Source organism: Megalobrama amblycephala, linkage group LG20 (genome assembly GCF_018812025.1).
Source record: "Megalobrama amblycephala isolate DHTTF-2021 linkage group LG20, ASM1881202v1, whole genome shotgun sequence".
Taxonomy (NCBI): Eukaryota; Metazoa; Chordata; class Actinopteri; order Cypriniformes; family Xenocyprididae; genus Megalobrama; species Megalobrama amblycephala.
This window is the reverse complement of record NC_063063.1, coordinates 34,685,400-34,709,994: the sequence shown is the minus strand read 5'-3', so window position 1 is coordinate 34,709,994 and position 24,595 is coordinate 34,685,400. Positions and strand designations below refer to the sequence as shown.

Sequence of the window (24,595 nt, the reverse complement as noted above, 5' to 3'; positions counted from 1 at the left end):
ATATATATATATATATATATATATATATATATATATATATATTATATATTTTTTATTTATTTATTTTATAATTTAAATAATTTGTTAAATAGAATTAATAGGCCTATATATATATAAACAGATATTTGATGCTTCATTAAATTAACGTAGAAGACTCTGTTCTATTTTTAATGTGTATGTAGGTTAGTGTGGTTACACTGACACTTTTTGCTGCTTACACTTGCACAATTTGGGTCATTGTACACTCGACGCGCCAGAAGTATTTGGATTGGGTTTCCGCCAGAATCCCGGATCATTAGAATCCATGTCGTGTTTTCCATCTGCCCGCAGTGTGTCTGTGGAAATAGAATGAGCTGGATGTAATGTGACACTGGAAAAGACAGAGCTGCTGCTGCTCTCAGATCATGAGAGAACTCAACACACTTCAACAGCGCAGCGGATACTGTCACTCATCCTCCGGTGGGATTTAACCGGTAAGACCGTTTGTGCCTTGTTCAGCTGCTTCGGGATGGTTTTGTTCTGGGCTCTGAGAGAGTTTATCTCCATCCTGCGGGATCTGGCCGGGACTCCGGTGCGCGAGCTCCCGGTGTTCTGACGGTGCGCGCGCGTGTGCGGTCAAGATTCAAGCGGGATCGCGATGCGCCGTGATTCGGATCATTAATTCAGCTTCAGTCGTCTCGATTCGGATGATTTATCTCTGTTTAGATGATTCGGGCGATTCATTCTACTTGGTTCGGGCGATTATTCGGGTGTTCTGCACACATGGTTGCACTGATGCGCGTTTGTTTCATTCATAAAATCTCGAATATTGTGCTGCATTTGTTGAATGTTTGTGGTTGTTTTTGCTCACACTTTACATTGCAGTTCTGATTTTATTCTTTTACTTATTTTTGCACAAATAACAAAAATAAATAATATAAAAAAATAATACTTTTTTTGTAGGGCTGCTTGCAATTACACATTATCACAATAACATTGGTATTTTTATTGGTTGATTTATTTGAATACGGACAGTAAAAACATGATTCCACCCAAAAATAATAATGCATTGTATAGAGAATTAAACATATGCTAATTTGCATCTCACCTTTGGTTAACACTTTTAACTAATATAATACTTCGGTCAATGATGTGACGGGTCTTTTTTTTGTTCAAAAAAACAAAGATATGACATCCAAAGTATGTACAACTAGATCTCTTTTATTGAATCCTAAAGGTTTTAATTATATTTTGCTTCATATAAAGGTATTTTAAAGATTCTGAAGTGTCAAAAGGTCATTCGGTTTAACCGTTTAATACAGCCATTTCATTTGTGATTAAAATATCTTAAATTGTATAAATGTATGTATTTTTTTATTCTGGCATGATTTTATAACATCATATATCAACATAGTGCAAAATGGTGTTAAAATTATGTGTAGAAGTCATTGCTTTGTTATGAGAAAGAATGTCCGGAAAAATGAATTTCATTGATGTCATTCGGAGTAACCAATTCCTTTTGGATCGAGTCATGCGGTCAATATCATGTGACAGGATATGACATCATTCAGACACCTGCAAAGGATCACAAGTAACTAACTCTCTCTTAACTATTTGATAAATTCATGTTTTCTCTTGTTCATACGCATGTCTCGAAACATCAGGTCATTCGGTGCAACCGCTATAAAACATGGAAAATGTTGTAATATTTTAATAAGTATAAAACTATTTGATCGTAGATATCAGACTGTTAGCATTGTTTGAAAATGTTGTCATTCGGTAAAACCGAAATTTTGGTTAAACCAAATGACTTTTTTGGTGACACATTGTGTCCATCTTGTAAAAAATGACAAAAGCAGTGTTAACTGATTATAAAAATCACATAATATCATTGTAACACTTAATGAAACTTCAAAATGAATTATATCTCCATTATGTTTTTTTTTAATACTTTTAAAAACTTTTTTTGTCAATGACCCATACACATGCATACACCTAATAAGAGTGAAGAAAACGCTAACTTTTTGTCACTACCATAATAATTTTTTATAGGAACACAGACAATGTAAAGTATTACTTTTATTTTTCTTAAAGTGAAAACAAAAATGTCATTATTTGAATTATTGAGCATGAAAACTGTTCATAAATGTGTTTTTGTGGTGTGTGTGTGTGAAGATGCTGCTGTTTCATGCCTTGATGCAAAAACAACAAGAACCTAAAAACAGAAAATAGAGGTTCTTGCGAACCATTATAGATCTGTGTGTGTGTGTGTGTGTGTGTGTGTGTGTGTGTGTGTTCATGGAGGTATTTCTCTAGTTGAGTCATTGACCAGCCCTTAAATTCCACTTTGCAGAGTGGACTTTAGTCACAGTGTACTGTGAGTTGCATAATGCTCTATGTGTTCTATTGCGGTTTATACATAATTAAAAACGAACTCAGACGTGATTCTTGGTAGCAGGGTTTTGCTCGGAGAAACGAGAGTGATGTAAGTGAAGTGCAAGCTCTGATCGCTCTCGTGTGTTTATAAACTCACTGTCCAGAAGCAGGAAGAGCAGACGTGAATCTGAGGAGGGATTTCATGTCCTTGCTCCTGGATGGGCCCCAGAGAGTGTGTTGTGAGGGGGTCGTCTGTCCTATTCAGCTGTAGATGTAGACGCAGCAGCCAGTGGACAAAAGACACACTGACACAGAGCGGTGTTTGTAGCACGTGTGTGAAGCATTATTTGTTAACTCTGCTTTCAGTCTTGATGGACACTGCTGTGAGGCTTTATAAAGTCGAGAGGGAGACGGGATGGTGCTGTGGTTCCCAAACTGGGGTACGCGAACAAAGTTTTGCCGTTCGTTTAATGCAACCCCTCTTCAAAATAACTTTAAAACCGAGCATGTAATTCTAATAGGAGTGTGAATCTTGAGTGATTTTGATTTGATATATGCATAGATTTGATTCTAGTTTACCGTTTTGTGTTACTTGTCCATTTTGACTGTGGTAGACAGTTTAATTAAATGTGAACCTTGAAATTTATCTTGTTTTTCTTCTCATTTTAGTCAGCTCAATATTATAAAACAAATGCAATCATTACACATATGACTGTCTGTCTTCTGTAATAAGGCAATTTTATTTTATATTTAATATTAAAAACAGGACAAAATAAGCAAATTACAAACAATAGGACAAATACAATAGAAAACAATTATTTACAAATTATTTAATTTTTTCAGATGCGGTAGCCTAGGTTTATTTAACGTCTTAAATACTACAGAAATTGAATCATCAAATGTAAAAATAAAATCACTGTATGAATTAAATATAAATTGATTCATATTAAAGATACAAAAGTGATTCAGTCAAAAACTGTGATTTTTAAAAAGAAACTGACAGCAACAGTTTATTAGGCTGCTGTCCCTTTAAGAATGAATGCACAGATCTAATATACTGTTACACATCTGATTTTCTTCTAACTGTTTACATTCGTGTAGGACATAACATACTGTGTTTACGTGAATATTGCACACGATGTGCATTTTCACATAATTTGTGTGTGTATTTGTCCATGTGAGTCCTTTTCCGCAGCTTATTGTGATTAATAACACTCTAACTTGTCAATAACTTTTAGTACTGGAACGTTAAAGAAGCATAACACTTTAGAAAATCGATTTTTGAAATTTGATGCAAATCAGTAGAAGATAGAATGGTGATTCATATGTGAATCGATTTTTTTTTCGCCTACCTATTTTGCAATTAAATAATAGTTCCAACGAAAGCCACAGCACAACTGTTGTGCATCTCTAAGCAACACACAGCATTGTTTCGTTACTGAACGAATCTGCGGCTTTGAACGAATCGGAAGAGTCAATGATTCAATTACATATTCATAAAAGCCACTTGATTCGTTACTGAATGAATGAATGAATCATGATTCAAAATTTAAAACATCATCTCAGAACATTATTTATGAGCAGCATTGAACAGTGTGTAAATACATCTAGATGCAGATGCAGATCATCAGAGAAGAGATGTCGCTGCAAGAGGAAGGGACGTTATTCTGATTATAGATTACTAGGCACATTAATTTAAAACAATAATGATGCACACGGATAAATCATTTATAATAAATACTGCAATATTCCATTAAAAAAATTAATGTGGACTTTAAGGCTACAGCTTTTCTGAACTCATATTAACCAGACGGATGGCAGTTTGTGTGTGTTATGTTCGCTGTGTTTTGGGTGTGTAATCTCCGTTGAGATAATCTATCTTGCTCCGCTGTGATGAGACGCCTGCAAGTCCGTCTACATCAAACACGCACACACACACACACACACACACACACACACACACACACACACACACACAGAGAGAGGTCAGGTCAGATGGCTAGCAAACACCCAACGTTAGATCTGTGGAAAGGTCACTGACCTCTGGCTTCATCCAAAATCACATCCGTTTGCACAGATGCCACACAAACACACAGTATCCTAGTTAATTATGATTTCCTAAAGATTTTTATTTGCTTCACAACACATGAATACATAGAGTAAATTAGGCTTCTCTCCTGTATGATTTCATATGAGAACTGTACATGATTTATGAGCTTCTACATCTTTTGACCTCCTAACTGAACTCCTTTCCACAAATTGATTATAGAAATAAAAACAGTATAAATAAAAATGAATAACAGTCTTAGTCTTATTATGTGCAAACAATAAGTGCAAGTACTCTCTCAATATTCAAAATACAAACAGAGATGAAATATTTCTTCAAGCATGATACAGAGCTAAGAGATGGATACAACTACTTAGCCCAGCCTGAGAAAGCTTTCATATTGGGAGATGTTTACATGCATCAGGGAGCTGCTTTTAAACTGCAGGGTATTGAAATTGCGTTTGAATGCGCACTCGCGTTTTACTTTCGCTTTCTATTTCACAATCGTGCATACTCTGTACGAGATAAGACATCTGTCAGATGCTTATGCCGCCTTTATGTGCTATCAGAAATTTGATAATTCACACTTCTTAAAGGTGCAATATGTAAGATTGTTGCAGTAAAATATCCAAAAACCACTAGGCCAGTGTTATATATTTTGTTCACTTGAGTACTTACAATATCCCAAATGTTTCCAACTATTTGTAAATCGTGAGAAAATTGCAATTTTAACCAAGGCTCCGGGACGTGTGAGGAGTCGCCTGTCAATGGCGTCATACCCGCGTTACCCTCGGTTTCCGGTTTCATTTTGTAGAAACCATGGAAACACCAAAGACGCTTTAATATTTACATGTTTTAATAGATGAGAGAACAACTGTTTTGATATATTTATAGACAGAAAACTAATTATTGTTATAAAGCTCAACACGTTTAGTCTTATTGTTTAAATCAAATTTTCTTGATTTTTTGCGAGTACCATGCTTTACCATGCCTCAGAGAAAAACACTATTTTGTGAAGTAGCTAACATAGCATAATCAGATGCAGCTTTATTTTTAGTAACAGTAATACAGCATTTTCTCCATCATACAATACTTTTTAAAATTAATTGCATGCCATTTATCAACACAAGCCATCCAGCATTTAATATGATATTGTAAAATCAATCTATCTTACTGCAGTGTGTAACAGTGTCTCACAGCAGCCGCCGAGCGAACGCACAGAGTAACGTTATAACATCATTTTCAACACTCTCAAATGTATCTAATATGATCAACAGAGCTGCGTTACCTCATACTCATGACCGGAAAAGCGGAAGCGGCGTCATAATAAAAGTCCCGCTGCTCGTGAGGCGTGTTGCACAATCGCTCCAGCTCCTCGTTCAGCTCCACAACACTCGCTCCTGCTCTGCTTCATACTACAGTAACGTTAATAATCACATCCATGAACATGATTTCTTCCCGAGCCCTATCCCGATTGTTTCCACCGGCTGTGATGTGAAGACCACATGTCCCAAGATTCCACGCTCAAACGTGGCATCATCAAGCTACGCCTTTGTTTCGAATAGGCCTCTAGCGGACAGAAAATATTACATATTGCACCTTTAAGTCGTGATTACGAGCTCATCGCATTCAAATTTGAAATGGGAGGGCGTTAATGTGCCATTTTTAACTAGGAAACTCATATTTACAATAATTTCAAGAGCACATGAAGGCAGCATTAGGCTCTGTTGTGCAACGAATCCTCTGCCATGGTCTTGTCAGTCATCTCATCACATGATTCGTGAACTCTGATTCCTGCTGCACTATGTACGACTCTGCAGCTCGTGTTGATGAGCTGGATGAGATTGAAGCGACCGTTATCCAACTGAAGTAAATGTTTTCTATTTCTATGAAAAGCAAAATGTAAACGTAGCGGTGGCATATTCTATCCTAATTTCACCCTCACACTCAGTCATGGCAATATCTCGAGACAGCTTTTCACATCTCGTCACATTTTAATCTCGCGAGATGTCGTGGCACGAGATCTCGTCACACCCCTAGTGGTAATGATATATATCGTCATACCGCCCAGTCCTGTTCTGCAGTCCATCAGCACACTTTGGCTGAGCTGTGACTCTGTGCACTCAGCCAAATGAGTTTGATACACCAGATCTGTCAGGAAAATTGAGAAGAATTGCCAAGCCGGTGTCTGAGTGCACCGGATCCAGCTAATGGGTTCCAGAGAGACTGATATAACAGACCTTTAAGAGCTTGTCCTGCAATCACTACACATTTACATCATAGAAAGATTATCCTTTTATACAATTAATAATCCGTTGTTGGTATTATTACAATAACTCTCATTATACAGATATAAAATATGTTGTGTATATATGTTATTATTATTACTATTAGTATTATTAAATATCATTACTGCACTAAATAAATAGGAAAAAATCATAAAAATATTATTGTACAATATAAAAATAAGAACAGTTATTCTTAATGATTACAACTGTACTATGAAATAATGGAATATTTTTCATAAACATTTGTATAATAAAAAAAGTATTATTTTAATAAAACATACAGATATGTTAAATATTGAAATTATATAATTAGTATATTGTATTTTTATTTCATAGTACAAAAGTAATATTACAGCAGTAATTATTTCTTGTCTATTTCTTTACATCCACATGTTAAATCCTCAAGAAATTGAGCATGTTTTATGTGCAATTTCAGCAAATGGACATGAATGGTAGCTCAGAACTCTTATCCAAAAAGAGCCAGAAAAGTCCTGTTTTCATGATCTTACCTGTAAACTTACTGACGTGGGTTGAGATCATTCAGTCAACCTCTCAATGACGCGAGGAGGACGTTACTCAGTCGCGTGACGTAATGTGTTTGCTGTCCTCCAACAGCATGAGTCTCTGTTGAACTTCTGAAAACAAGAGTGATTTTATCTGTTATGCAGCCGAAGAGAGGCTGTGGTGTTTTCAGTCTATGAGTCAGTACAAAACCGCTCGCAAAACAAGCACTTATCAGCTGCCGAGCAGAGGTCAGTGTGTTTTTAACGTTGTGCTCATGTGCTCTGATGTTATTGGACAGAATGTTAAATATGGAGACTCACGGATGCTTCCTCAGTTACACACACAGATGATTTTGGATGAGAATTATAAGAAATTAAACTGTTTCTGGTTCCTTAATTATTTCATTAACAATTATTATAGTATGTTTTGTTGCTCCATCCCTTCATAAGAGCTTACCAAAAATGACTTAAATAAAGTAGCTACTTGTTTGGTAGAATTTTGTACTTAATTTGGTTGCCCCGTTTATTCTGAAAGAGATAGTTCACCCAAAAATAAAAAAAAAATGAAAAAGAAGACTTTTGTCCATGCATTGGACAACTTTTTAAAAATATATTATTTTTTGTGCTCCATAGACAAAAGTCAAAAAGGTTTAGAACAAAATGATGGCAAAATGATCATTTTTGGGTGAACTGTCCCTTTAAGCTGGAACTTATCTAGCAGCTTATATGCTTGTAAAATACATCTGTAATATGGCAAGCAATGTTTATCTTTATTGATCCAGTAAATTATCTTCAAATTTATTAAACCAAAATATGAATCAGATTAGCATGATACAGTTCATGTTTCAAACTCCTTGCTTCGTATAATATCAACAGGAGGAAAGTTCTCAATCTACTGAAATATGATGCATAAATAATCATGAACCGTATTAAATGACATTTGAATATTCATACTAGCTATATGTAAATTTGACAGGGGCAACAAATAAATACTAGCACTACAACATTGATATTGACTTGAATGTGACACCAAACGTGAAAGTGCATGCAGGATCCCCGGGGGTCATAAAACGTCTTAAATTTCCTTTTTTATCAAATTTAAGGTCATAAAAAGTCAAATTTAAAAGGTTGAATTTGGGGACATCCCTTAAAAGTGATCAAGAGTGGACATTAATCCATTAATTTTTCAGCATGATCACAGAAGGTTTTTTCACAGCCTACCTGACTGAAAGAGCTCATTAATATGCAGGTCATTAGAGGTCATTATGCGAATATTTTGTCTTCTCAGGTGTGAATCACAGCATTATTCATGATGATTCACGCCTTCATGCATGCTATGTTTCTTGACAAAAAGTGTCTTTGAAAATTTAAATATCTCTATAGTTTTATATGAACGAGTAGGCAGGATAATTTTTACATCATTTTTAAGCAAAAACATCATTTTTAGTCTACAACCTCCAATACCCAGAAGTCTTGTGAACACAGATTTAATATATATTTTTTGGCCTTTTTTCAGTGACTTAAGTTTTTTGTTTTTTCAATAACCACACATAAACGTTATTCCTTCAAAAACACAAACATGTACATACATGTTCCTCACATATTATTGTAGCCTAGTTTGTGCTGAATACAGTGTAATGGCACTTTTGTCATTAATATGTTTATGAACAACTGAAAAAAAGCACAAATGTCAGGGCATGTCAAAACTTCTCAAGGCCCCAAAAATCCTCAGACCCCAGAGGGTTAAAAGCTGAAATGTGAAGTTTTTGTCAAACTTGTAGGAATAAAATAAGAACAAATAAGCAAATTTATAAGGATAGCACAAATAAATACAATAGAATAAAGATACAAATTAAATAAATTGCTTTAAGTTTTTCAGGTAGGTTTAACAGCACTAGGGCTACTCAGGTAAGAAATATTACAGAAACTGAAGTAACTAAATGTAAAATAACCTTGGATAGTCTTCATTGTAAAAATTAAATACAGAAGTTACAAAAGTTATTCAGTCAAGAGCAGTGAGTGATTTTCTTTGTCTTTTGTTGTTTGATTAACATTAAAAACACGAACAACAGCATGTTTATTAGGCTGCTGTCACTTTAAGAGCCGACGCACAGATCCAATATACTGTTACACATGCATTTTCTTTCTGAACTGTTTAAGTTCACTTAGGACACAACCGATTGCGTTTATGTGAATACCCTGCAAGATGGACATTTGACAATATTTTTGAGTGTATTTGACCATTTAAGCATAACAAACCATGAAAAACAAATCAAATTGGCACTCACGTGCTGGTTCAGAGGCGTCTTTATGTTTGTAAATGTAAATGTGTGAAACGTCTAATAGTTGTAACTTCTCCCTGAGTCTCTCCACCAGTGTCGACTCCGGTTTGAACAATGTAAGGCTGAACACCGTTACTGACAATCCTCATTTTGGCTGCGTGAGATTCTCCAGCTTTGTTGTTGTTGAGCTGTTAAAGCTCCGCCCTCTTCTGGAAAGTGGATAGCTCATTTGCATTTAAAGGGACACACACAAAAACAGTGTGTTTTTGCTCACACGCAAGCTATAATGAATGATCATTTATACAGTCATTTTATGGTTTAGGATGCTACCATAAACATTGACCTGTCCTTCGCAATACAGTATTCATTTTATTTGTGCAGGTCATAAAAAATGCCTTCAATTTGATTTTACAAACCCTGCAGATAGCCTGTGCACGGTAGTTTAGATCCGTCTGTAAGGCTGAAAGAGACTGTTTTTCAGCTTGACAGTGTAATATATCGTGGTTTGAGAAGTTTTGGGGGCATTTACTGGTCACTGACTGGATGTGTGAGAGGGTGAAGGGTGTGTGTCTGCACATGCAGTGTTTGATCTTCACGTCTGTGATCTTCCATCACAAATCCTGAGTGTCTGCAGACTGCTGACATGATGATGTCACGCCTGACTGCGTCTTCATCACAATGAAATGGAAGCGTTCCAGTGCGGTGAACACCAGCAGATCAGAGTTATTACTTTCCTTCCAGGTGAACGTGTGTCCTGATACTGAGAGATGATCGTCTGGAGCTTGTGCTCAAACACTCTTGGATGTTTCATCTGTGTGTGTGTGTGTGTGTGTGTGTGTGTTGACAAAAAGCAGAATAAACAGCCAGAGATCTTTTTCTCAGCAAGGGTGGAGCTGTTTTCATCTCTCCTCAATGATCAATGATTGAGGTGCCAAAGCTCATAAAATGAGGGAATGAAGCAATGGGAGGAGAAGGAAACAGGAGGAGGATGAAAGTTAGTCGCTTATGAGATCAGGACCACAAAGGCATCCTGTGATTGTTCACACTCATCTCTCTCTCATGATTCAAGATGCTTGTGATTAAAATCACTTACGTAGCCAAAGCAGTGTTATGATACTGATTTATAATGCAGATAGATCTGACTCTGAAGTCTGATTGGCTGAGCTGCGTTTGAAGCTGTAGTATAGCTGGTTATCGCATTCGGTTATAAGTTCATACAACAAATGTAAATAGCCTAAGGTTAGAAAGAAGTTCTCTCTCTGTTGGAGCAGAAATCAGTCTGGATCTGGATCAGGGTGAGTCTGCCGTATTTCACTGGCATCTTAAACAAGTTTAACAGTTTATCAGTATGAAGAAATCAGACGCTTGCATAGAGAAACATCTGGTCAAATATGAATATAGCCAAATGAAGTCTAACATGAGCGATGTTGCTGAGCTGATTTAGACAGGGTTATTATCGTTAACTAAAACTAAATCCATTTTCATTACTTGAAACAAAATAAACATTAACTGAAATAAAAAATGTATATATTTTTATTTTTATTTTATCTAGTTGCCAAGTCAACTTTTATAATATGTTTAATTTTAAACTTAAAAACTGCATAGACATATTTTAAAAAGGAAAAAAAAAAAACTAGTGCTAAAAAAATTATTTCTCTAATTAATCGCAATTAAAAACATTGGAGTTTTAATTTTAATTTCTCAGTTAATCTCCAAATTAATGTAGAAACAACTTAAACATTAATTATAGACATTCAACATTACAGTTTAACTAACTATGACGGAAAATTGTGTTAAATATTTTTTAACCCAATTAATGTTAAAATATATTAATGGCATTCATTAATTTCGTTAAATATTTTTTAACCTGAAAAATTAATCACATGCATTAACACGCTGATTTCTACTTGAAATAAAATAAACATTAACTGAAATAAAAAATGTATATAAAAACTTTATTTCAGCTATCATTTTCATTATCATTTTCATTTAGTTTAAAACTTAACTATATAGATGCACAACAGATTTACTAAAACTTTAACTAGAATTAAAATGAAATCAGGAAATAAATAAAAATCTGCTTAAAAAATATTAACAAAAACTACAATGGTACTAAAATACACTGCTGTTAGATCACGGTTTGATTTTGAAGGAAGAAAAATGTAGATTGAGACTTGATTATATCCATCAGGAATTGATTGAATGGTGGAAAGTGTCTTTATATAAAGAAGGGAAAGTCATTTCAGAGATGAAGAAAGTTAATTAAGTTATATGAGTTGGCTAACTCAGTATTTCAGTTCAGATAACATGCTTGTGTGGAAGAAAATCAACATCTAAACTTCTAACTAGAAGTTTAAAAACTTTTATGTAAGTATTTACCTCAATTTTCTTAGTTCTGCTTACTTATTAGGGGTTGCAGTGTATTTTGATAAAAGATTATGAAGACAAGCATTTATTTCTATAAAACAGTCGCTGTTGAATCATGCACAGTAAGACCAGGATCATGAATTGAGAGAATAAATAGTCAGTTTGTTTTTAATAGGCGTCTGAGCATCTTCCATTATGTGTGTGTGTGAATTTAACAGGATGATCTGATAATGAGTGTCTGATGTAGGAAATCCCTGGAGCTGCACAAGCCTTAATGTAACCGAGGACTTTACAGCATCTCAGGAAATTCACTGACCGCAATTTCCTTTACTAAACAATCACACACAACAGACTGAATTATAAGAGTAGTTCAGACAAAAAATGAAACTTCTGTCATCATTTACTCACCCTCATGTTAATCTAAACTATCACTTTCGTTTTGTGTGTGTGTGTGTGTGTGTGGAGTCTTCATACAAAAGTCTTTTCCATACAAAAGTTCATAATGTCAAGCTAAGTAAAAGACAGCCATACGACTTGTGCACTATGTCTTCTGAAGTCATATGATAGTTTTATGTGAGAAACGGAACAAATTTGGTTGTATGTTGAATGTAAGTTGCTTTGGATAAAGGTGTCTGCTAAATGCATGAAAATAAAATTTAAATGCAAAAACAAATGATCCATTTGTTCCATTTAAAAAAAAAAAAATCAGCATGCAGGTTTGAGACAAACAATGAGTAAATAGTGTGTATGTGAGCAACAAAAGACCAGTACAGCCAGTTTGAACACATGCACAGCATGGATTTGCATGTTGAACACAGGCAGATGAAGGTGCACAAACAGTGTGACACGTTAACAGGCTCTGAGACGTCACGCCGAGGCTCTTCTTGGCTTTCACGGTTAAACGGTTATCCGTTAACATTGTCTTCACGCTGCGCTCAATAATAATACCCTGCAATCATTCACTAGCTTCTGTTAATGCCCTTTTCTAAGCATGTAGCTTAGTGTAGCTCTCAAAGTCTGTGTGTTTACACAGCACAAACACACACACCGGACTCATTGTAATGGGATCTGATTATAGACGTTATGCTGGTGAGGTGTGTGTGTGTGTGTGTGTGTTTAAATGGGACCTATTATGCCCCTTTCACAAGATGTAATATAAGTTCTCCAGAATGTGTCTGTGAAGTTTCAGCTCAAAATCCCCCACAGATCATTTATTATAGCTTGTCAAATTTGCCCCTATTTGGGTGTGAGCAAAAACACGCCGTTTTTGTGTGTGTCCCTTTAAATGCAAATGAGATGCTGCTCCCGCCCCCTTTCCAGAAGAGGGCGGAGCTTTAACAGCTCAACAACAACAAAGCTGGAGAATCTCACGCAGCCAAAATGAGGATTTTGGTTCAGCCTTACATTGTTCAAACCGGAGTCGACACTGATGGAGAGACTCAGGAAGAAGTTTTAGACGTTTCTGAATGGTTAGTGGATAAACTGATGTAGTTGCTGTGGAGTTGATTCAACTCATCCACTAGCATGTGCCGTCATGTTCATCTTTTGTGTTGAATTGACCCTCGTTTGTGAAGCAGTCCGGCGTAAAATGACGGCATGACAACAACACTCTACTACAACAACTCTTCCTCTTCTCTAAAGCAGCCCAACATGGCCCCGCCCCCTTTGTTGTGTGTTCTCGGGGGCGGGGTTTATGTACATTTTAGGGTTTGTGATGTCACAACCCGGGAAGAAGCTCGTTGTAATCCCTACCAGCTCAAACAGCAACATTACACACTAACTAAAGTTAAAAAAGTGAAATCATAATCAATGATCCTTTAATGATGTTCTTTGGAAAGCTACTGTGATCAATTAAACTACCTTCCAAACTGACCCATTTACCTTTCATTTTTCATTTAACTCCGTTATCCAGAAGGAAAGCGAACAGTGAGCGAATCACGCTGCTGTAGCAGGAATGTCTTTTATTGAAACTGAGGATAAACAGGAAAATATAAATAAAATATTCTAAAGTCCTTCATTTAAACATGGCATGTTTGATTGGTAGAGTGAAAGATGGTCAAGAACATGACCTAAGTGTCCCTCAGGAGAAACTGTATGTTGTGACCCTTTTAAAAGCGGATGAATCCGCTGATGCTTTGGCTCAAGGGGTCTGATCCACTCGTGGAACAGATGCTCCTGCCAAAAAAATGCAAGCGTTTTCCCTGCTGTGGGCCGCTGAGATCTTCTGGGAGATAAGAGGCGTGTGGGTGCCGTGTTTATGCGCGTCTGCTGGTGCAGATGAAGTTACTGCTGCCAGATGTTGTAAAACTCTGCTTTTGTCTTTATTTCATTTAAACCATTTGGAGAAACTGGATTTTTACATTGAAGAAGTGAGTGTTTGCCCATGCAAAAGTTGATCCACCACTGTACTAGTGATGTTAATCAATAGTGATGCACCTAAATGTAGGAAATATTGTAGATTTGGAGCATTGATCATTGGTGTGTGTGCATATTGCATTGTATTGAATTGGCTTATCCAATCAGCATCATCAAATGACCCTTTTAGCCTATGTAATGCAATGCCAGCGAAATATTTTGATTCATCAACATTCAGTGAAACACCCCAAAGTCCCAAAAACCAAACGAGACCAGCACTCAAAAACTGGTGTTATGTATTATAAGACCTTTCAGTATATAAACACATTGAGCGTAATGTAGGTCTCTCAGCAGCAGATGATTTCATTGTTAACTCATTCTCTGTTGATTTCTGTGAATTTGGAGTCTGAGATCTTTTCATAAGTGTTTTAGCAGTGGCGTATGAATGGCGGTGTGTGTGTGAGGTGTTATTCTGCTTAAAGAAATCAATTCCACTGCAGCTGGTACTTTCCTCTCAGTGTCTTTATGGCCTGTTTGCAGTTCTGACTCCATTGATTTTTTTTTTTCCCTCCGTCGTTCTTGCTTCAGGCTCAGAGGAGCATGTGATGAATGGCTGGAGGTGTCGGAAAGATCTGGAATTAGAGAGAGAAAGAGACTTTTCCTTCCTATTATGCTTCAATGCATCATCTCCACACACACACACGCTGCTCTCTTTAGGCCAGGGTTGAGGGATAGATGCAGGAATGATTGGAAGCTGTGACATTCCCAGATACAAAACTCTCTCCCTTTGGAAAATGCTTCAGCAGCTGTTTCAAATGTGATGCCGTTACACCGTGTGCTGCTAACCAGATATCACACGACAGATTGTGTATGTAGGCATATAAACATTGACATTGATTTTAATATACTATTATATTATTTATTTATTATGGAATTATGTACTTGTTTATTTTGTGATAATGACCATCTGACTGTACATTATCTGCTTTATTTCATGATTTCTTGTCATATAACTAACTAAATGGGCATTCTGGTTGCAGCGGTCTGAGATGTGGCACATATGATTAGAGCATTAGTCAGAGAAACAGAGAGAGAGAGAGATCTAAATAAATCAGCAGTGATCTGTGAGGGTGAGCAGGGGGTCAGACTGCAGTGAACGGCTGTCCTTAAACGCCGCCGAACACTCGTCTCCAAGAAACTCTAAAAATAACAACCTCCAGAGAGAGAGACAGACAGCGTCTCTCATCCAGCGTGTTCTCCTTTCTGTACTCCTGCTGGAAAATCACTCTCGCTGAGATGAATTTAGCTGTGATTTTCGTCTGATGGATGGGAGTGTTTGTTTGGATGTGCAGGAACTGATCCGCTATATGATATATGAATATGAGTACTTAAATGTATAATTACACTGTAACAAAGACACCTTAAAATAAAGTGTAAACAAAGGTTCTCTCGACTCAACCCCATAATACATTGCAAAAAAGTCCATCCAAGATTGTGGAAGTGAAATAAACAACGATTCTTTATATATTTAATTAATTCAATACCGAAATATTATCCATACTGAAGAATATGTTCAGTATGATGGTGTATGAATATGGTAATCGTTCTGTATGATGGTGTATGAATATGGTAATCATTCAGTGAATATGGTAATCGTTCAGCATGATGGTGTATGAATATGGTAATCGTTCAGTACGGTGGTGTATGAATATGGTAATCGTTCAGTATTATGGTGTATGAATATGGTAATCGTTCAGTATGATGGTGTATGAATATGGTAATCGTTCAGTATGATGGTATATGAATATGGTTATCATTCAGTATTTTGGTGTATGAATATGGTAATCATTCAGTATGATGGTATATGAATATGGTTATCATTCAGTATTTTGGTATATGAATATGGTAATCATTCAGTATTTTGGTATATGAATATGGTAATCATTCAGTATTTTGGTATATGAATATGTTAATCATTCAGTATGATGGTATATGAATATGGTAATCATTCAGTATTTTGGTGTATGAATATGGTAATCGTTCAGTATGATGATATATGAATATGGTAATCGTTCAGTATGATGGTGTATGAATATGGTAATCGTTCAGTATTTTGGTATATGAATATGGTAATCATTCAGTATTTTGGTGTATGAATATGGTAATCGTTCAGTATGATGATATATGAATATGGTAATCGTTCAGTATGATGGTGTATGAATATGGTAATCATTCAGTATGATGGTATATGAATATGGTTATCATTCAGTATTTTGGTATATGAATATGGTAATCATTCAGTATTTTGGTATATGAATATGGTTATCATTCAGTGTTTTGGTGTATGAATATGGTAATCGTTCAGTATGATGATATATGAATATGGTAATCGTTCAGTATGATGGTGTATGAATATGGTAATCATTCAGTATGATGGTATATGAATATGGTTATCATTCAGTATTTTGGTATATGAATATGGTAATCATTCAGTATTTTGGTATATGAATATGGTTATCATTCAGTATTTTGGTATATGAATATGGTAATCATTCAGTATTTTGGTATATGAATATGGTTATCATTCAGTATTTTGGTATATGAATATGGTTATCATTCAGTATTTTGGTATATGAATATGGTAATCGTTCAGTATGATGGTATATGAATATGGTTATCGTTCAGTATTTTGGTGTATGAATATGGTAATCGTTCAGTATGATGATATATGAATATGGTAATCGTTCAGTATGATGGTGTATGAATATGGTAATCATTCAGTATGATGGTATATGAATATGGTTATCATTCAGTATTTTGGTATATGAATATGGTAATCATTCAGTATTTTGGTATATGAATATGGTTATCATTCAGTATTTTGGTATATGAATATGGTAATCATTCAGTATTTTGGTATATGAATATGGTTATCATTCAGTATTTTGGTATATGAATATGGTTATCATTCAGTATTTTGGTGTATGAATATGGTTATCATTCAGTATTTTGGTATATGAATATGGTTATCATTCAGTATTTTGGTATATGAATATGGTTATCATTCAGTATTTTGGTGTATGAATATGGTTATCATTCAGTATTTTGGTATATGAATATGGTTATCATTCAGTATTTTGGTGTATGAATATGGTTATCATTCAGTATTTTGGTATATGAATATGGTTATCATTCAGTATTTTGGTATATGAATATGGTTATCATTCAGTATTTTGGTATATGAATATGGTAATCATTCAGTATTTTGGTATATGAATATGGTTATCATTCAGTATTTTGGTATATGAATATGGTTATCATTCAGTATTTTGGTATATGAATATGGTTATCATTCAGTATTTTGGTGTATGAATATGGTAATCATTCAGTATGATGGTATATGAATATGGTTTTCATTCAGTATTTTGGTGTATGAATATGGTAATCATTCAGTATTTTGGTATATGAATATGGTTATCATTCAGTATTTTGGTATATGAATATGGTAATCATTCAGTATGATGGTATATGAATATGGTTATCATTCAGTATTTTGGTATATGCATATGGTAATCATTCAGTATTTTGGTATATGAATATGTTAATCATTCAGTATTTTGGTATATGAATATGGTAATCATTCAGTATGATGGTGTATGAATATGGTAATCATTCAGTATTTTGGTATATGAATATGGTAATCATTCAGTATTTTGCTATATGAATATGGTAATCATTCAGTATTTTGGTATATGAATATGGTAATCATTCAGTATTTTGGTATATGAATATGGTAATCATTCAGTATGATGGTGTATGAATATGGTTATCATTCAGTATTTTGGTATATGAATATGGTTATCATTCAGTATTTTGGTATATGAATATGGTAATCATTCAGTATTTTGGTATATGAATATGGTAATCATTCAGTATGATGGTGTATGAATATGGTTATCATTCAGTATTTTGGTATATGAATATGGTAATCATTCAGTATGATGGTATATGAATATGGTTATCATTCAGTATTTTGGTATATGAATATGGTAATCATTCAGTATTTTGGTATATGAATATGGTTATCATTCAGTATTTTGGTATATTAATATGGTAATCATTCAGTATGATGGTATATGAATATGGTAATCATTCAGTATTTTGGTATATGAATATGGTAATCATTCAGTATGATGGTATATGAATATGGTAATCATTCAGTATTTTGGTGTATGAAAATGGTTATCATTCAGTATTTTGGTATATTAATATGGTAATCATTCAGTATGATGGTATATGAATATGGTAATCATTCAGTATTTTGGTATATGAATATGGTAATCATTCAGTATGATGGTATATGAATATGGTAATCATTCAGTATTTTGGTGTATGAATATGGTAATCATTCAGTATGATGGTATATGAATATGATAAATGTTCATTATGATCTTGTTCATTCTTTAGTACTCTGAAACCGTATTTCTTTAAGTGACATTTTAAAAATGTAGTTTTGTTGCTTTGCGGCTGTAGCTAATTACTGCTTGGTGTTTTTTCTTTCAGGTCAGATGAGAAACTGATGGATTCGTAGCAAATTCCTGTTCGGTCCTGTGGATGCAGAACATACGCAGGTAAGAATTCAGCCATCTTGGGTCAAAAATGATGCAAAATGTGTGTGTGGGATGTTTCGTCTGAGGAGGCTTTTACTCCTCAAAGTCTGGATGAGAAAACACTCATCAGCGTTGTGGGTATAAACACACCTTTGTTTTAGCTGAATAGAAGTCAGAACATGTTCGTTCCAAATATTTCATGAAGGTGAGATCGTGGAGTGCTGCGTAATACGTGTTGCTGCATAAATTGACTATTGTTTTTAGAAAAGTCTGGTTGTTTACCTGAGCCAGAAAATGATGGAGACTCTTTTGATTTGAGTTTTAAACTCACTAACATTTTTGGCAACACCTTCATATATAATGCATTATAAAGGGATTCGTAATGTATGTTATAATGCATTGTATCTTTTCATTACCAATTGTAACTTTGGTTACAGTTATTTGTTGAGTTTTATTGATGTCTATTTACAACATGTTTTTGAAGCATTGATCATTGTAGCCAATCACAGACATATCATATGTACGGGGGAGTGGCTAGGCATGCAAATTCCACTTGCCAGTTTCATTGGCCGTTTTTATAAAACTGTGATTGGTGCTCCTAAGTGAGACCCCATACATCAGTGAATGTGACTGACAGAAAGGGAATGCGCATTACAATGCATAATTACTAAATTCTTTTAGAATGCATTATATAAAGGCTTTAAGTAAAGTGTTACCACATTTTCTTCAGAAAATGATAAAATATGAACAATAATGTAAAAATCTTCTACTATGATAGAGAATGTATAAACATCAAATGAAACTGGGACGTGTGCATATTGCAACGGATGACTGTGCGTTTGTTTGCATATGTTGACACATGACTCGTGAATGTGTGTGTGTCTGCAGCTGGTGATGTATATTAGGTCGTATAATAGACTGTGTGTGTAAACTACGCAGTCAGAACAGCGCGTTATTGTTGAGCGTGTGAACAGTGCCAATTGTGAGCAGCAGTGACAACCGCCTCTGTCCCTCTCTTGTCTGTGCGTGTTATGAAGTTGTCTATATTAACGTCAACATGAAATGAAAATGGACTACACTTTCATGTGGTATTATTATGCATGTTAAAAAAATCAACTATAAAAATTGCAAATTTTACTTTTTCAGTTGTGCATCATTAATCTCTCTCATGTTGAACCACCTGATATATAAAAACACTTTCCATTGAGAAAAAAAAAAACCTGACCTACATTTTTAGAATATCCAGTTTCACTCTGAAATATGTCAGATTACAGACGTAAAACACTAGAATGTAATGCTAAAAAAGCAGTGCCGTGTTTTTATCCCGATGCAGATCTGTTCTGTATCCGTGACATCCAATGACATCATCATGATGACATCACAACCAACTGCAGGACAGACAGAGAATAAATTAGGTGCACAGAGAGTGAATTTAAATGTGATCTCAAATATGCTTTTTTCTTTTAAATTTCCACAAAAATGACAGAATTTTCAACAAAACTTAAGCACAAAAACAGCAGTAAGACGTGAAGATGAGCCGGGCGGCGCTGCACAGGAGGAACGTGATGTGCTTCCTGTGTGTCCAGTAGCAGAACCATAGCGGTTCACAGTTCAGATGGCAGTGTTCCTCCCTACACCAGTTCCTGTCTGAGCCTGTAAAACTCTCTCTCTTCCTCTGACAGGAAAGGCCTCATTTCCTGAGGCTGATGTGAATCAGAGTCACAGAGGGAAACATTCTGTTATGAGCGCTCTGACGACTCAGCTTTCAAACGCACTTGTGAATGAATATTTCAGACCGCACTCAGGGCTCCAGACTAACATTTCAGAGCAAGTTCTACAGCTCCTGATTTGGCAGCATCACACATGTAATATTAATAATATTACATGTTTTATCTCATAGAAATGCACATTTGATAGTAGCTTACTAGCTTGTGCTTGAGTTGGGAGGCGAATGTAAATGTAATTTCATTAACTTAACATTTGTAAAAATTGTAACAACCTCATTTTATAGGGTACACTTTAAATATTCTGACTCTTTGAGTTAGAAATCTACTTTTATTAAAATTAACCATAAGGTAAAACCATGGATGGCACCTCATTACCATTGTAAAAAAAAAGTAACTATATGGTTTCTGTGGCTTTTTGTAATGAAAAACAGTAGCCTGTTTGTTTATTGGTCATAATTGAGAATCAATCCGCATGATGGCGTATGAATATGGTAATTGTTCAGTATGATGGTGTATGAATATGGTAATCATTCAGTGAATATGGTAATCGTTCAGTACGATGGTGTATGAATATGGTAATCATTCAGTGAATATGTTAATCGTTCAGTAGGATGATGTATGAATATGGTAATCGTTCAGTACGATGGTGTATGAATATGGTAATCGTTCAGTGAATATGGTAATTGTTCAGTATGATGGTGTATGAATATGGTAATAGTTCAGTACGATGGTGTATGAATATGGTAATCGTTCAGTGAATATGGTAATTGTTCAGTATGATGGTGTATGAATATGTTAATCGTTCAGTACGATGGTGTATGAATATGGTAATCGTTCAGTGAATATGGTAATTGTTCAGTATGATGGTGTATGAATATGGTAATAGTTCAGTACGATGGTATATGAATATGGTAATTGTTCAGTATGATGGTGTATGAATATGGTAATCATTCAGTACGATGGTGTATGAATATGGTAATCATTCAGTATGATGGTGTATGAATATGGTAATCGTTCGGTGAATGTGGTAATAGTTCAGTATGATGGTGTATGAATATGGTAATCGTTCAGTACGATGGTGTATGAATATGGTAATCGTTCAGTACGATGGTGTATGAATATGGTAATCGTTCAGTGAATATGGTAATCGTTCAGTATGATGGTGTATGAATATGGTAATCGTTCAGTGAATATGGTAATCGTTCAGTATGATGGTGTATGAATATGGTAATCGTTCAGTGAATATGGTAATCGTTCAGTATGATGGTGTATGAATATGGTAATCGTTCAGTGAATATGGTAATCGTTCAGTATGATGGTGTATGAATATGGTAATCTCTCAGTGAATATGGTATGATCATTCGGTATGACGGTGTATGAATATAATAACCGTTCTGTATGATGGTGTATGAACATGAATAATTGTTTTCTATTCCTTTCATGCTGATTTATTTTTAAGTTCTGCAAAAAATGCATCTACACAGGTTTATTTTGTCCCTAGTTTTACTTCATTAGTTGTCTTTATACTTTCTGTTTCAGTTATTCCGCTCAGTTTTTATTCTCTTCCTCATTCTTGACGTCTGTATTAACGTGATGATTGTAATCCTCTTAATCCAGCATGTGTGTGTCATTCAAGAGCATCAGAGACGTCTGGAGCTTTAGCGTGCGTCTCGTGTCTGACATGTCATCTTATGCTCAATGATGCAACACAAACGAGACTCGTGTGATTAGACTAGTTTGATTGACGTTCACAATAAACAACAGGAAACACTCCCTCTGCTTCTCTACAAGTTTCCCATCGTCCTTCAGTCCTGCCAGGGATGTTTACGCATGTGCTTGTGTGTGTGTGTGTGTGTGTTTGTGCTTGTGTGTGTGTGTGTGTGTGTGTGTGTGTGGTGTGGCCTGTCTCAGCACATCATCTGCTAGTTACGCAAGTGTTCCAGCCGCTACAGCCCACAGTCTGACACAGCTGATAGCTGCGAGTGCATGAGAGATGGTGCGTCTTTGCCAGACTGTCTGCATATACTGCATATACCCTATAAATCACCATCTGAGATAGATGATGTAAACGGGATATCATGTGATTATGGAATCGGCTCTCGTATTCTGTCCTGATTTCATTATTTTACAGCAGACACAGAAATGCTTCCTGCTCAAACATGCACACAAATGCGTTTATCTTAGTGTTGAAAAAATAGCCATGAGTTTATGTACTTCTTCATGCTGTAAATAATGAAGAAAAGATGCAAACTAAAATATGACAGAAGAGAAATATCAACAATATAGAACTGGATATTTACTAGTGATGCACCACAAAATATTGCTGTTTTGGCCGCAACAGTTTTTCAGGGCCAAAATCATTTACTGATATGGTGACGTTTAATTTTCTGCAGAGTAGTGATGAATATTGTATTTTGAGGGCTTTGCACACTCCCACATCTCTAATCCATAAACTCACATAAACAGAGTAATAAATACATCATGACAGTGCATATAAAAGGATGAAGTTATGTAAACCATGCTTTTCTGTTATTGCTATTGCCTCTCTGATGACATTTTATGCACTCAACGTGGATAAACTGCAACAGGTAAATGATAAATGAGAACTTGAATTTCGGTTTGTGTAAAAAATTCATTTTGCATCACTACTACATGCAACGTTTTCAAGAAATTGTGATTGTAAGATGGTTACTAGGGTGTTCTGGGTGGTTTTGTTCCTGTCTGGTGTGGAATTTCTCACTTGTTTTATGGTCCAGCAGAATTAATTAATTAATAAAAATAATTTTAAAAAATGGCAATTGTATATAACTAAATCGCTAAAAATTAAACTAAAATTAACATGAAAACTAGACCAGTATGCTGATATGGAAGGCCAAAAGGTTCAAAAACGTGAATTTTAACACGTTAACAACGTGTAAAATATGCATATTTAACACGTAACGTATTTCATGCGTTAAATATGTGTTTACATGTTAACATGCTGATTTTTCATGTGCAAACACGCATTTAACGCATGAAATATGCATTTAAAACATGTGAAATACATGTATTTTACATGTTCTTAACGTGTTAAAATTCACGTTTTTGAACCTTTTGGCCTTCCATACACTGATAGACGCCTGCTTTCAAATGTGTATCTGTGTATCTCGGTGAAGAGCGTCATTGATGTCTATTTATAACATACAATGTTTTCAAGAAATTGTGATTGTTACTAGGGTGTTCTGGGTGGTTTTGTTCCTGTCTGGTGTGGAATTTCTCACTTGTTTTATGGTCCAGCAGGAGAAAATGGTACATCTGATCACTTCATCTGGCACTGTGTCTAAATCGGGTGTGTTTTACAGGGACTGAGTGTTGATGGCCGTGCGGTAGGGACAGAGAGGGTCCTGCAGGATGAATTCTTTCCCGTCCATGGACAGACACATCCAGCAAACCAACGACCGGCTCCACTGCATCAAACAGGTGAGAGAAAACAGACATGATGGGACCTTAAAGGGGACCTTCGAGCATGTTTTGGAAATGTCCCGCCGCTTACCATAACCGCCAATTTCAACACACTACTAACTAACTCAACTAGGCCCCGCCCCTTTATTTTGGGCAGGAATTATTTAAATCATCATGTCAATCATTCAGGAATCAATGCTTCTGCATTTACAGTGTGTGAGTGTTTTAAAGGTTTCTAAGTCATACTCAACGCTGTGACGCCCCCTACAGGACACCTGGAGAGCAGATGCATTTATTAGACTTCATTAGGGGCTCATACCCTCAGAAACAATCTACAGAATTTTCTGTTGATTAGTAATGAATATTTCACACATTAACATTTCAACTCACATAAACAGAGTAATAACTAAATACATTCTTATATGCCTGAATCATGACAGTACATATGAAGGGATAAATGAAGTGGTTTGTCATGTGATTTTCCTCTTATCAGCACCTGCAAAATCCAGCAAACTTCCAGACGGCAGCAACGGAGCTGTTGGATTGGTGCGGAGATCCACGAGCGTTTCAGCGGCCCTTTGAGCAAAGCCTGATGGGATGCCTAACGGTGAGGTCAAATT

The 24,595-nt window shown here is 35.5% G+C and overlaps 1 protein-coding gene across 1 annotated transcript in view; it reads left to right on the top strand.

Moving 5' to 3' along the window:
• Nucleotides 1–325: 325 nt before the first annotated feature.
• Nucleotides 326–24,595, top strand: part of LOC125255289 (zinc finger MIZ domain-containing protein 1-like) — a 52,248-nt gene continuing 27,978 nt past the window's right edge. Inside the window, exons 1-4 of the mRNA XM_048170370.1 lie at nucleotides 326–473; nucleotides 18,761–18,828; nucleotides 23,876–23,993; nucleotides 24,469–24,582. Coding sequence (XP_048026327.1) covers nucleotides 23,925–23,993; nucleotides 24,469–24,582 — 183 coding nt within the window. The 5' untranslated portion in view covers nucleotides 326–473; nucleotides 18,761–18,828; nucleotides 23,876–23,924. The remainder of the gene's footprint in view (nucleotides 474–18,760; nucleotides 18,829–23,875; nucleotides 23,994–24,468; nucleotides 24,583–24,595) is intronic.